The sequence below is a fragment of the Petromyzon marinus genome, chromosome 58 (genome assembly GCF_048934315.1).
Source record: "Petromyzon marinus isolate PM22_M1 ecotype Great Lakes invasive population chromosome 58, UKy_Petmar_22M1.pri1.0, whole genome shotgun sequence".
Classification (NCBI taxonomy): Eukaryota; Metazoa; Chordata; class Hyperoartia; order Petromyzontiformes; family Petromyzontidae; genus Petromyzon; species Petromyzon marinus.
In genome coordinates, this window is record NC_133724.1 from 10539140 (window position 1) to 10553290 (window position 14151).

The window sequence follows — 14151 nt, forward strand, 5'->3', positions numbered from 1 at the left end:
ATGTACCGTCAAATCTAGGGTGAGAACCTCCTTCCCTCAGCCAGGGCATTGAAAATGGGTCGTGGATGGGTATTCCAGCATGACAATGACCCAAAACACATGGCCAAAGCAACAAAGGAGTGGCTCAAGAAGAAGCACATTAAGGTCCTGGAGTGGCCTAGCCAGTCTCCAGGCCTTAATCCCATATAACATCTGTGGAGGGAGCTGAAGGTTCGAGTTGCCAAACGTCAGCCTCGAAACCTTAATGACTTGGAGAACATCTGCAAAGAGGAGTGGGACAAAATCCCTCCTGAGATGTGTGCAAACCTGGTGGCCAACTACAAGAAACGTCTGACCTCTGTGATTGCCAACAAGGGTTTTGCCACCAAGTACTAAGTCATCTTTTGCAGAGGGGTCAAATACTTATTTCCCTCATTAAAATGCAAATCAAGTTATAACATTTGTGACATGCGTTCTTCTGGATTTTTTGGTTGTTATTCTGTCTCTCACTGCTCAAATACACCTACCATTAAAATTATAGACTGATCATTTCTTTGTCAGTGGACAAACGTACAAAATCAGCAGGGGATCAAATACTCTTTTCCCTCACTGTAACTCCACCGCTCGCCTCTCCATCTCGACTCACTCTCAAGCCACATCGTCTCCCATGTAAACGTGAGCAAATATACCCCATATAAATATTTATGTATCTATTGTTGCACTTACTTTGCTCTATGATTTAGTATTATTCTTCCTCATTGAATTGTAAAATGTGTGAGTTATTAAGACTTTACATATGGACAATTGGAGTGCTGGAATGTATTTCCTGTATCTTAGTAAATTCTTAAGGGACATAGCTGATCAGTTAACATCGCATCAGTTGAAGTCGTGTTTTAAACTGATCATTCCCAGTATATTCAAACATAGTTTGCTGGCCAGCTGGCTTGGCAGGACGTCACGTCTGGAAGGACGGACGGACTGACAGTCACGTCCAAAGGACGTGAACTGCTACTGCATAGTTTTTATGTGTATGTACGTATGTTGAACTTCTTTCACACCGTACATAGCCAAACGTCTAATCGGAGGTGAGGGGGAAGGACAACAAACTAAACACAAATATAAGTTATAAAAAAGGAGTTTTCAATCTTGATGATTTAAAAGTGCATAGCTCGAGTGGCTTCCGAATAGCAGAAGGAAGAGCGATCCAGACGGCCACTGAAGCGCATCTGAAAGAGGGCAATGTGGTGACCGTCTTTGTTCGATGGCAAGCCAACAGCCGCTGCTGCGAGGATGAACGGAGTTAGCATGATGATCGTTTATGCTCCTTGACGAGATCAGCGAGGTATTGTGCGACAGGCATGGGAAAGCCAATTTTATTGTCTGATCATTTACTTGAAAGGTGCGATTGGTAGTAAGTTTTTCTTAAAGTTAGTTAGAAATTAGTATATGTGCACAGTTTCCTTCAATGTCAGAGACGCAAGATGCAACAATAAAGCGGTGAAGGCAGCCAGCACTAATGGCACCAATTTCCCAAGCTCTGCAGTCCTATATTGGGACGTCTGGAAAAATCCCATTCAATCACCTAATTCTTAAACTATTTTAGACTAAACTTAATTTTTTTTACCAGGTATATAGCTTTTTTTCAGAAACAGCCTGGACACAGATGATAGTGCAAAGAGTGGCTTATCAAGTGGAAACTTATAGCAGCCAAATACTCTAAACGCATGTTTCTAAATGTGGAGGAAAAAACCAGATGACCTGGCGAAAAATCCACGCGACCACGGAGAAAACACGCAAACTCCAAAATATACATGCATCAGGGTCGGGATCGAACCGACGACCTCCTGTATACCAGCCGAGGTAGTTAACATTTCGCCACAGCGGCGAGGCGGGTATCGCTCAATTCCTGTTCCAATGGAAATGAATCCAGCTGCTGTATCGCCACGTTGCTATATCGCCATCACACCCCGGGGCGACGCAGTGAGATGGTGACCTCGGGTTAAAACCAGAGGAGAGAATTTCCCCACTCACCTTACACAGGAGCTCCAGGTGCTGGTGAGAGGCAAAGGCTCCCTCCCGCAGCACACTCTGGCATTCCTCCTGCCAGTGTCTCCACCTCAAGTCGAACTCGGCCAGGGACTGCGAGGCCTGGTCATGCACCACCACCACCACACATTCCCACGCACCACCACCACACATCACCACCACACATTCCCACACACCGCCACCAACACCGCCGCTAACACGTTCTATGAGAGGTTTTTTAGGTTAGATCGCGTAAATATCAAGGTGTCGTTAAACCCACCACCACCCGACAACGCCAATTCGTAAGGTTTGTCACGTAAACAAAACATGCCAATTCATTACGAGTTCAGCACACCGGTGTTGAAGAGGAAACCGAAAAAGTATGTTGAGGCTATAAGGGGGCTCTTTGTCTTGTAAACTAAACACATTTTTTTTATTTTATTTTACCAGGATAAGGCCCACTGAGCTATATCGCTCTTTTTCAGAGGCAACCTGGCCACAAATGATAGCTCAACGAAGTGGCTTATTATCATGTGGACATTTTTAACAGCCAAATATTCTTAAACACACGTTGATTATATGAATGTGGAGGGAAAAACCGGAGGACCCAGAGAAAAATCCACACAACCAGAGGGAGAGAGAGACACACAAACTCCAAATATATAGCAGGCATCAAGGTCGGGATCGAACTCACGACCTCTTGTATACCAGGCAAGGAAATAACATCACGCACACAGTGTGTACGAGTGTGTGTGTACGCACCGTATAGAAGGGCATCCGTTTGAGCAACGTGTCCATGTGCTTAACCAGACTCCGAGAGCCGGGGGGCACGGAGGAGGCTGTGTGGGATAGCAGTTGTCGCGCCTCTCCTATGCGGCCCTGAAGCACAAAGCCCAGCACCTGCAACCGGCATCAACAACAGGGTTAGACAAAGATCCCCCACGTAGCCTTAAACAGACTATTGGGGCAAGTGCTGTTAACGAGTATCTATAAAAGCCGGCAAGGTACACAGTATCTGCTGTTGCACTCTCTAGTTCAGCAGATATTCTTCCCAGGACCCATTGTGCATCCATGTCGCGTGGATGCGCCGATGCCGGAAGAGTGTATTGGTGATTAAAAGCCCATGGGCTGCAAATAAGTCAAGCAGGCTCCTACCAGCGTTGATGAGCTTCCAGGAGTGTACTCACCATGTGCTAGTATTGAGCATGCTTCCAGGGGTGTGCTCACCATGTTCCAGTACTGAGCGTGCTGCCAGGGGCATGTTCACCATATGCCAGTACTGAGCGTGCTGCCAGGAATGTGCTCACCATGTCCCAGTGCTGAGCGTGCTGCCAGGGGCGTGCTCACCGTGTGCCAGTAATGAGCGTGCTGCTAGGGGTGTGCTCACCGTGTCTCAGTTCTGAGTGTGCTGCCAGGGGCGTGCTCACCGTGTCCAAGTACTGTGGGTGCCGCCAGGAAGGTGCTCACCGTGTCCCAGTGCTGAGCGTGCTGCCAGGGGCGTGCTTACCGTGTCCCAATACTGAGGGTGCTGTCCTGGGTTGCTGCTGCTCAGCACGAGCTGCGCCTGCGTCTCCACGTGACTTCCGTGTAGATGCACCCAGTCCAGCAGCAGGGGCACCAGGAGGCCAGCTACAATGCAGCACACCACAGACGCTCGTGAAACTCCAAGCCTCAACCCTGCTGCAGACATCAAAGTCCGCTGTCTCCCGGTTCGCCAGGGTATGATGACAGTACAGCAAGTGGGATCATTCCCATGTGTTCTCAAATGTTCATTTTCATACATCTGTACGCTTTCTTGGGGTTTCTCCAGGTACTCTGGTTTTCCTCCCACATATTTAAACACCTGTTAATAGAGTTGGCCAAACATCCAAATGTAGGACAGAGCTTGGGCAATAAAGGAAACTAAACGATTTAATTTTGGTAGGTAAAGTTCAGAGCTGTTGCCCTCGCCACTTGGCTGTGGTTTCCTGCACCTCCATGCATACAACTACACGCAGCATTACAAATCCCGCAGCAGCGTTTTGAGACGCGATTTACAAGGAATGATTAGAATCAGAACATTTATTTACACTGAAATAATTCGATAAGCTAAAGCTCTTTTTGTTCACAGATGTCCAGTAAGGGGTGAGTCAAATGTCATAACAATATGTAATGGATAATAAAGAATAAAAGCTTTCGTGACTGCATAAATTACTCATTGGTTTTTTTCGGTAAAGTCACGTATATAGGAAAATTATATTAAAATAAATCAATCACGACGTTTCGACCACAACACAAGCAATCTTCATCAGGTGTAAAAAAACAAATAGCACACAGGGTGACATCAACGCAACACATAGAGAGCGTTAAACTGCACGGAGGTAAATACAACAAGAAGATAAGAGGCGAGAATTCAACAAACCTAAGAAAAATTTACGTGATGCAAAACCAGTCGGCCAACGACAGACACTTGCCTGGCAGACCACGAATTTCAGAAGAGTGCTACATTTCGTGTTCATCCTCTGGGTTGAACATACCAGCATAGACAGAGTGAACATATACGAGGTACAAGATAGCAGAAAAACATATACAGAGACACAAGAGGTAAGAAGAGGAAAGACGGACAGAGAAGCAAGAAAGGGCTTGAGGGATGAACAGACAGAGGCTTAAAATATGCAGTAGATGTGGCGGGAGGGGGGAGGGGCCAAAGAAAGCAAGAGGGCACGGCAGCAACAGAAGAGGGGGGAGGGGCAGGAAAATGTAAGGGGGCGCAATATGTTTAGGACAGAATTGTAAAGATAACTTCCCCGCAGAAGTGTGTTAATAAAGAATTAAAGCTTTCGTGACTGCATAAATTACTCATTGGTTTTTTCGGTAAAGTCACGTATGTAATAAAATTATATTAAAATAAATCAATCACGACGTTTCGACCGCAACACAAGCGATCTTCATCAGGTGTAAAAAAAATAATAGCACATTGGGTGACATCAACACAACACATAGAGAGCATTAAACTGCATTGATGTCACCCTATGTGCTATTGTTTTTTTTTACACCTGATGAAGATTGCTTGTATTGTGGTCGAAACGTCGTGATGGATTTATTTTAATATAATTTTACTACATACGTGACTTTACCGAAAAAAAAACAATGAGTAATATGTAATGGTTCGATAGAGGCGCACACACTGAACTTGGAAGGCAACACTATTTATTGTTAACACAATGGGTAACTCTAACATAGGGTGGTGACCACCGACCTATCCTCGCTAACACACACTGTCACTTGCTAACACTGATACTCTGATACGGATAGCATGGCCAAGCCAGGAGGGCTACTGGTTGGCCACGCTGACTTGAGGCTTGACTCTTTTTCTTCACGAGGCATCTTCATGAGGCATCTTCATCCCGGACCCAAGCCGGTGCGGAAGCCGCTTATATGCGCCTCGGCGTGTCCGGGCCACACCTTGACCACCCCCACTTTCAAAAACTCTCGAGGTTCTTTCCCTGTCCACGTGGCCCCCGGCCCCCACCTTGATCCGGTCAGTGTCCAGCTGGGTTCGTCCAGAGTGCCACGGCCTCACACAACCCCCGCGGTACTGACCCACGGCCTCCAGACCCCCCCGAACCGGCCGTGATGTCATTCCCGCATCCAGACGTGATGACGTCATGTGTGTGTGTGTGGACCCGCGTGGTAGTGACGCTCCCCCGCGTAGTGACGTCACACGTGTGTGTGTGTGTGTGTAGGCCCACATGGTAGTGACGCTACAAGTCACTACAAATACAAAAACATGATAGTAGTGCAAAGAACAAGAAGGGTAAACAAATCGCACAAACACATACAAATAAAACTAAACCATCCCCATCCTACTTATCAGAAGGGAACTAATGGGATTACACTAGAGACAGCCTTCTTCATGGCCTTGTCCCGCCAATGTTAGACCAGAAATTGCCAAAAGGAAAACAACAGTACAAAGACAACACAAGTATCAGAACACTTATAGCTCGGGTCGAGCAGTCATATCTACGGGACCTTGTCAGGCCACAACAAAACAATGCATATATTATCACAGAATGTTTCTTTGCATGTTTTGCCGCAAGTATGTGTGCTTAATGCAGACTTGATGCCTTGCAAAAGTTACCTATTTGGTGTTTAAACATCTTAACACCTCCTGGTTTATTGCCAGAAAGGGTAAAACCTATTCTTATGTTTTTCATCATTTCCCAAATCTGACACATTTTCCTGCCTGTTCACATAAAGAGGACAATAATGTTACCTGCAGTGTACGCACTCCTCGCACCATTCACCCCCCCCCCCAACCCTCCCCCTCCCTGACTTATTTAACTGCCCTAACCCTGGTCTCTCTCCCACTTCAGTCATTTCCTTGCTGTGGTTGTCACACCTGATAATGATTGCTTGTGTTGCAATCGAAATGTCGTGATTTATTTATTTCATTTTTTTCACCTACGTGACTTTACCGAAAGAACCAAAGAGTATAGAGCACAATAATCACAACAACTACTATGATGTATCTGTAACTTCATTTTAGCGATGAATCGTTTTCAATAATAGTTAGTCCACGCCAACTTTTGTTAAACGACGTTTACATTGTTAATCTTGATTATGTTTGGCAACTGTTTCAATTACTTCTGTTCTGCAGTTGTGTTTACTCTGATTTCTACTTGGTTATCTTTGCTCTGATTTCGGTTTAGCTGTTTTTTTGCTCCAATTTCGAAATGCTTAATTGATGAACTTTGCTTTGTCAATATTTTTGGAATTGTGGTGACCCAGGTCACACTTGCAAATTAAAGCTATCCTGGCCTTTAGAGTTCTTGCCTGGTTACACAAATAAACTTGAGGACCTCAACATTAGGATTATCAGGGACCTCAGTGTTAATAACTTTTACATGGAGACGTGGAGAGGTAAACGGTCACTCACCTTGAGCTGCTTCGACAAAAAGAACCTCGCACAGATTCCAGATCAGCTCCAAGTCCAGCAGTGCTTGCACCTAGGAGAGGGAGACACACAGGGGCATTGCCCTGACGATTACCCCTGACATCAAACATCTCAATGTGTGAGTATGGATATGTGCAACAGCTACGAACCCGAGTTCGATTCCCGCTCATGTCCAACACCAGTGACGACCATCTGAATCGGTCCTGGTACTCCGCTAAGTCGATTCTGCCTCAAATAAGTACCTGGCGCGAAGTGTAAACACCACCACTCAGGAGACAAACGTGGCCGGGCTTGATGCTGGCAACCCACCTTTCCGTGTGCCATGCCGGCCTTCAAAGGATTTTGTGGGTTTACTCTCCAGCTCACCGGTGTGCTGAACTCGTAATAAATTGTCACTAATTGACCATGTCGGGTGGTGGCAGGCTTGACGACACATTAATATTTACGCGATCTAACTCCAAGATCTCTATTATGGTGTTACACTTATCTATTACAACTGGTCGCTTGGTCTTTTGGGCCTATGGGCCCATACTGAGCAGCTCTGTAAAAAAATATATATACAATAATACCTCGATACATGAAGTAGAGGTGCTCCTGGAGCTTCTTTTGTGTATTTAAACTTTGTGTATTCACTTATTACTTTCGCCCTATGACGATTTGTTCCCAGACTTCATAAGTTACCATTTCACACTATAAACGCTTCATAGCTTGATATTATATTTACACAGTATTAAAAAATATAAACTGACATAAATAAAAGAACAGTGTAGAAGCATCATTTTAGTCATATAATGATGGCTATCCCTCACAATCGAGGATTGTCTTCCCTAGAAAAGTTGGATTATCTGTGGATACGAAGATGGCTGAAGAGACCGATCTGGGATTGACAGATTCTGCTGCAGCTCGGGCACATGTGGCCAGAAAGAGTGGGTGGAGCTGGATTAGTAAGTCGGGCTGCAGTGTTGCTGATTCCACCGTTCACGCTTTTCCTCTTTCTGATTCCGCCGTTGTGTTTCAAAATATTTGGAGCCTTGAAATAGACTGTCTCCATCTGAGGTGATCCTGGGCAAGTCTCCCATGAGTTGGTGTCAATGGTGCACTTCTTTATGTTGGCCTTAAGGACATCCTTGAAGCACTTTCTCTGCCCTCCACTTGAAGGCACACCCTGACTAAGCTGGGAGTAGAAAACTTGCTTCGGGAGTATGGAGTTGGGTATATGGACATGGCCGGCCCAGCGAAGCTGATGTCGAATGATCATGGCCTCAATGCTCGAGGTGTTTGTTTGCGAGAGGATGCTGATGTTAGTGCACCGGTCTTCCCACCTGATTTTAAGGATCTTCCGCAGGCGGCGTTGATGGTACTGTATGTTTTCCATGTCTAAGGTCCATACAGTAAGGTAGAGATTATGACTGCTTGATAAACTATGATCTTAGTTTTAGACCTAATGTCACGTTCCTCAAACACCCTTTTCCTCAGCCGACCGAAAGCTGAACTTGCACATTTTAGGCGATTTTGGATTTGAAGCTTTCGTGACTGCAGGAATTACTCTTTGGTTCTTTTGGTAAAGTCACGTAGAAAGAAAATAAATTAAATAATAGAGTATGACGTTTCGATTGCAACACAAGCAACCGTCATCAGGTAGAGTATCTATGTTGTGTCTCTCTCTGTGCTGTCTCTTCTCTGGTTGTGTGTCTGTCTGTGTGTCTCCGTGTCTGTTTTGTCCCTCTCAAATTTAGTTCTACCTGATGATGACTGCTTGTGTTGCAATCGAAACGTCGTACTCTATTATTTAATTTATTTTCTTTCTACGTGACTTTACCGAAAGAACCAAAGAATGATTTTGGATTTCTTTGTCGACATCAGCATTCTGTGAAAGAAGTCTTCGGAGGTATGGAAAATGCTCAATATTTTCCAGAGTCTCACCGCGGATGTATATTGTCAGAGCTGGGGACTGCTCATTGAGAACTGGTTGATGGAGGACCTTAGTCGTTGCAATATTAAGCGTCAGTCCCATTTTCTCATTCGCCTCAGTAAAAGTTTTGACGATTGCCTGAAGATCCGCTTGAGTGGGCACACACTACAGCATCGTCAGCATAATGGAACTCTACATCTGCTGTTGGGATGGTCTTAGTTTTACATCGAAGTCGGTTGATGTTGAACAGCTTACCTTCCATTCGGTAGTTTAGCTCCACCCCTGTTCGAAGCTTGCCAATAGTTATCTGTAGCATCACGGCAAGGAATACTGAGAGAGTGTTAGGGCGATAACAGCCTTATTTGACTCCAGTCTTAACTTCAAAGTGATCTGAGATGGATCCATTACTAAGAATCACTGCTTGCATACCACCTTGCAGAAGGTGAAAAATTGTGACACATTTGGTTGACATCCATACCTTGGAAGGCTACTCCACAGTGCTTCTCAGTAAACATAATCTATGGCTTTCAAGAGGTCAAAGACGGCCATGTAGAGTGGTTTGTGTTGTTACTGAGATTTTTTCGGCAGTTGTCAGCAGTGAAGATCATGTCAGTTTGCCTCTGGATGGCTTGAACCCACATTAGGATTCTGGGAGGAGTTCATTAGCAAGTGGCAAAAGACGGTTCTGCAGAGTTCTTGCAGTGATCTTTCCTGCAGTGGACATCAAGGTGATGCCACTGTAATTTCCACAATCGGATTTATCTAATTTATTAAATATTTTCACAATCATGGCATCCCTGAGGTCATTTGGGATTTCCTCATATTTCCAAATCTTCAAGATGAGCACTCGGAACCATGATGTCAGCTCCTCTCCCCTTTTTTTATTTCAGCAAGGATTCCATCAGTTCCAGTTGTCTTATAGTTCTTCATCTGCTTGATGGTTTTCATAACTTCATCAAGGGAGGGGTGGGTTCCAAGTTCGTTTCTGATTGCGTGTTGTGGGAAGAAGTGCCAATGCTTAGATCGTGGATATTGCCATGATGTTTTGTATTTGTTTTTCTGCCAAACAGGGTGTTGGTGATGATAAATCCATGTTCTGTGCATTTCGTCAAGAGGAGAATGCCATTGGAATTGAATTTTCCCACTCCTTCCTTGCCGATGGTTCCATTCCAGAAGCTTAAGTCCCTCCCGACTCTGGCATCAAAATCACAGAGAAGAATAAGTTTGTCTCCCGCAGGAATGGTAGAAAGGACCTGATCAAGGTTGGCATAATTTGTTTCACCATAAGTCAGGAGTTGGGGCATATGCGCTGATGACAGTGGCATATTGGCTCCCTACCAGTTTGAGATGAAGAGTCACGACGTGCTCTCCGATTCCGATAGGTAACTCGTCAAGCTGATTGATGAGTTCGTTCTTGATGGCAAAACCAACTCCGTGCAGCCGCCATTGATCTTCCTGGCTGCCTTTTGAGAAGAAGGGAAACCACCTCCTTGTTCCTTGAGCTGCCCCTCCCCCATGCAAACCGAGTCTCACTAAGGACAGCCACATCAATGTTGTGTCGTCAGAATTCCTGGGTCACGATTACAGTGCGGCATTCTAGGCGTTCACTTTTAGGGTTGTCCAGGTCCAAAATTTTATTATCCGACTTTTATTTTGTTTCAACCGCAGTATGGTGATCCCTCTGGATGTGATTATCTAGTCGGGAAGTAGTGAGGCTGACTATGTTTAGGTCACCTTTTCTAGCTCTTTCCCCGTGTGGGGTGAGCAGAGTGGATCCTAAAGAAGACTGTTCAGTCGCAGTTACAGCTGCCGAAACACACTCCTTTCTCCTCCAAGTGTTTGACGACCTTCTTGTAGTTGCCGCCTTCGTGCCAGTTTGTGGCTTGAAGCTTCCAAACTTCATAATCCTACTCCCGACATGTTACAGCATTATCAAAGAGTATATGCGGTATTTTAAGAGGAAAAGCATTACCATCTGCAGTCCTGACCTCACCGTGGTGGTGCTGTCTCAGGTGAGTGGACATTTCAAGAATGATCTCCCCTCGTTTCTTAACCATATTTCTGCTATGAAGACAGAGTGCATTGTTCATCACTTTAGAAAGAGCCAGGCTACTAATAAGTCTAGCCCTTCTTCAGAGGACGAGCTTGATCTGGCACTGTAATGGAGCCCAAAGTGCAACCATAATGCACCATGGGCAACGATCAGTGCTATTCTTAACACGTAGGCTTTTGCGACCAATATTATTCATAATAAAGGTTTTTGGGTTAGATCGCGTTTATTTATAAATGTGTCGTAACCCTCCACCACCCGACATGGCCAATCAGCAAAAAAAGTGTCACGTTGACAAAAGACAAATAATTCACTACTTTAGCCCACCGGTGTGTTGAAGAGTGAATCCACATTTACAGTTATTATGAGTGCTATTCTTATATATAGTACAGGAGATCGATATATTTATTATACATTTAATGGTTTGAAGCTTTCGTGACTGCAGGAATCCATACTCTTTGGATCTTTCGGTAAAGTCACGTAGGTAGAAAAAATAATAGATTACGACGTTTTGATCGCAACACAAGCAATCGTCATCAGGTGGGACAGCCACAGCAAGAAAAACTGAAGTAGGCGAGAGATCTGCGGTGGCACGAGGTTATATAGGCCTCGGCAGTAGGATGGGGAGAGAGGAGGTGGGGGGAGAAAGGGGGCGGGGCAGAAAGTGGACCATCGTGGCAGCACCCGGGTCACTTCTCTCTCCACCCCCTGCAGCCGATTTCTATAGTGCTGCCACGGTGGTCCACTTCACTCCAGTGACCCGGGTGCTGCCGTGGGGTCCACTTTCTGCCCCAACCCCTCTCTCCCCACCTCCTCTCTCACTCCCCTTGTGCCGAGGCCTATATTACCTCGTGCCACGCCAGATCTTTTTCGCCTACTTCAGCAGTTTTTTCTTGCTGTGGTTGTTCCACCTGCTGACGATTGCTTGTGTTGCGATCGAAACGTCGCAATCTATTATTTTTTCTACCTACGTGACTTTACCAAAAGAACCAAAGAGTACATTTAAGGGTATTTGTTTACATTATTTTGACCTTTCTGTTTAAAATCATCATAAAAAAATCTAAAGTTTGTTATCCCGAAACTTCATGTATTGACTATACGCACATCGAGGCATTACTGTACATGAGACAACCACATAAAACAATTCATTTGTTTTATATTTCTAAAAAGGGTGTATCTCAGTTTACCTGTTCTTTGCAATAGTCCAACTTAATATCGTCCTCAGTTGACACTGCCACCACCACACAGCACAGAAACACACGCGAACACAAGTTGAACATGGATCAATCAGACTCCGATGATTTCACACGGATTCAAGGGTCTTACTTTGATGACATTAACCGAGCCAAAGCGACGTGAAATAATCTCATTCATTTAACATAGCAGCTTCTCAGCAGCCAATGTACCGATTCACAATGGACTTTGGGTGAGGCCACGTAATGATCTGGGGCAAAATCACGATTGACACCATCAAAGTTAATTTGTTGATTGTACAAGCAGTTTAACACGCCAATCATTGTTAATGCTGCAAGCAGCTCACCGGGTGAGTTGAAGAATCAATGTGATGACGATTGACAGTTTCAAGCGAAACACCCCATCTAATTGGTACATTTTCCCCATGAGAATTGGGTGGAAATGCCACATTCCTATGGCGGCGGCGACTTTCTCCATACGATAAGCAATGTCCACTTATCCACAATAATGGTACTTATCTATTTGACACATAGGCTTTTGCAATCAACATTAGTCATAAGAGGGTTTTTTTTGGGTTAAATCAATTAGTTACTACTTCAGCCCACTGGTGTATTGGAGAGTAAATCCACAACATTTACAATTTAAGTACGACGTTTCACTGGTAATAACATCCAGCACCATCAGGCGATTTTGCCAGAAATGATTGGCACATTTTGTTTACGTGACAAACCTTACTAATTGGCTGTGTCGGGTGGTGGTGGGTTAACGACACATTTATACTTACACGATGTAACCCAAAAAACTTTTATTTATTAAATGGTACTTATCTATGGAACCTTTTAACCAGTATCCAAAATGAAAAAAATAACAATAGGTTTTACCCTTACTGCCAATGTTAAGATTTTTTTTTTAACAAATAAGAAACCTTTTTCAAAGCATCAAGTCTGCATTAGCCACACATAGTTGTGGCAATACATGAAGAAACAAACATGCTGTGGTAATATAAGCATTGTCTTTGAAAATAATTGGCCTTGTTTCACCAGTGTTAGACCAGAGACCGCCAAAAGATGAACAGTTACAAAGATAATGCAAGAAGCAGAACACGTAGAGCTTGGGTCGAGCAGTTATATCTATGGGACCTTTTTTCCAGTATCCAAATTATAAAAAAGAACACATTTTACCCTTTCTGGCAATAAAACAGGTATACTCTTTGGTTATTTCGGTAAAGTCATGTAGGTAGAAAAATAATAGATCACGACGTTTCGATTGCAACACAAGCAATCGTCATCAGGTGGGACAAACACAGCAAGAAAAAACTGCTGAAGTAGGCGAGAGATCTGCCGTGGCACGAGGTTATATAGGCCTCGGCAGTAGGGGGAAAGAGAGAAGGGGGGGGGGGGGGAGGAGGCGGGGCAGAAAGTGGACCCCGCAGCGGGGTCCACTTTCGCGGGATCCACGTGCTGCTGCGGGGTCCACTTCCAGGAGTCGCGAAAGCTTTAAATCAATAAAACAAGTGTTAAGATGTTCAAATACCAAATAGTATGTGTGGTTAATGCAGACTTGATGCCTTGCAAAAGGTATCTATTTGGTGTTGGAACATCTTAACACCTGTTTTATTGGCATAAAGGATAAAACCTATTGTTATAATTTTTTCGTCAATGTGGTACAGTAGTCCCTCAGTTAACAGTAACATCGGTTAACGGTTTTTCGGTTAACATTTCGCCTCCCATAAGGACCCTATAATTTCGACTGACTTTAACATTTTGAATAACGGCATTAGTACATTGTGCATGCAGGTGCCAATTTCGGCCAATCCGAGCGCTTGTAAGTGGGCTGAGCCATGCCTACATCCAATCAGCGATGTCCTTTTATGAGCGTTAAGACCTCGACTGGCTTTTTTTTACATTGTTTTCTATCTTGATTTGAAGCTTTCGTGACTGCAGGAATCCATACCCTTTGGTTCTTTCGGTAAAGTCACGTAGGTATAAAATAAAATAAATCACGACTTTTCAGGTGCAACACAAGCATCCATCATCAGGTGGGAAAGCATGGTCT

At 44.4% G+C, this 14151-nt stretch overlaps 1 protein-coding gene and 1 non-coding gene across 3 annotated transcripts in view; both read right to left on the reverse strand.

Annotated features, from left to right (window-relative positions):
- NUP85 (nucleoporin 85) overlaps window positions 1-14151 on the reverse strand; it is a 50315-nt gene that overhangs the window by 21520 nt on the left and 14644 nt on the right. For both annotated transcript variants that reach the window (XM_032976177.2, XM_032976176.2), the window contains exons 6-10: window positions 12090-12133; window positions 6923-6992; window positions 3512-3633; window positions 2767-2904; window positions 2011-2127 (exon numbers count right to left, since the gene is read on the reverse strand). In XM_032976177.2, the coding sequence (XP_032832068.2) occupies window positions 2011-2127; window positions 2767-2904; window positions 3512-3633; window positions 6923-6992; window positions 12090-12133 (491 nt within the window). The remainder of the gene's footprint in view (window positions 1-2010; window positions 2128-2766; window positions 2905-3511; window positions 3634-6922; window positions 6993-12089; window positions 12134-14151) is intronic.
- On the reverse strand, window positions 10933-11063 carry LOC116955234 (small nucleolar RNA SNORA35). Its single transcript, XR_004404818.1, has one exon. It is a non-coding gene; the product is annotated as a small nucleolar RNA SNORA35 (small nucleolar RNA).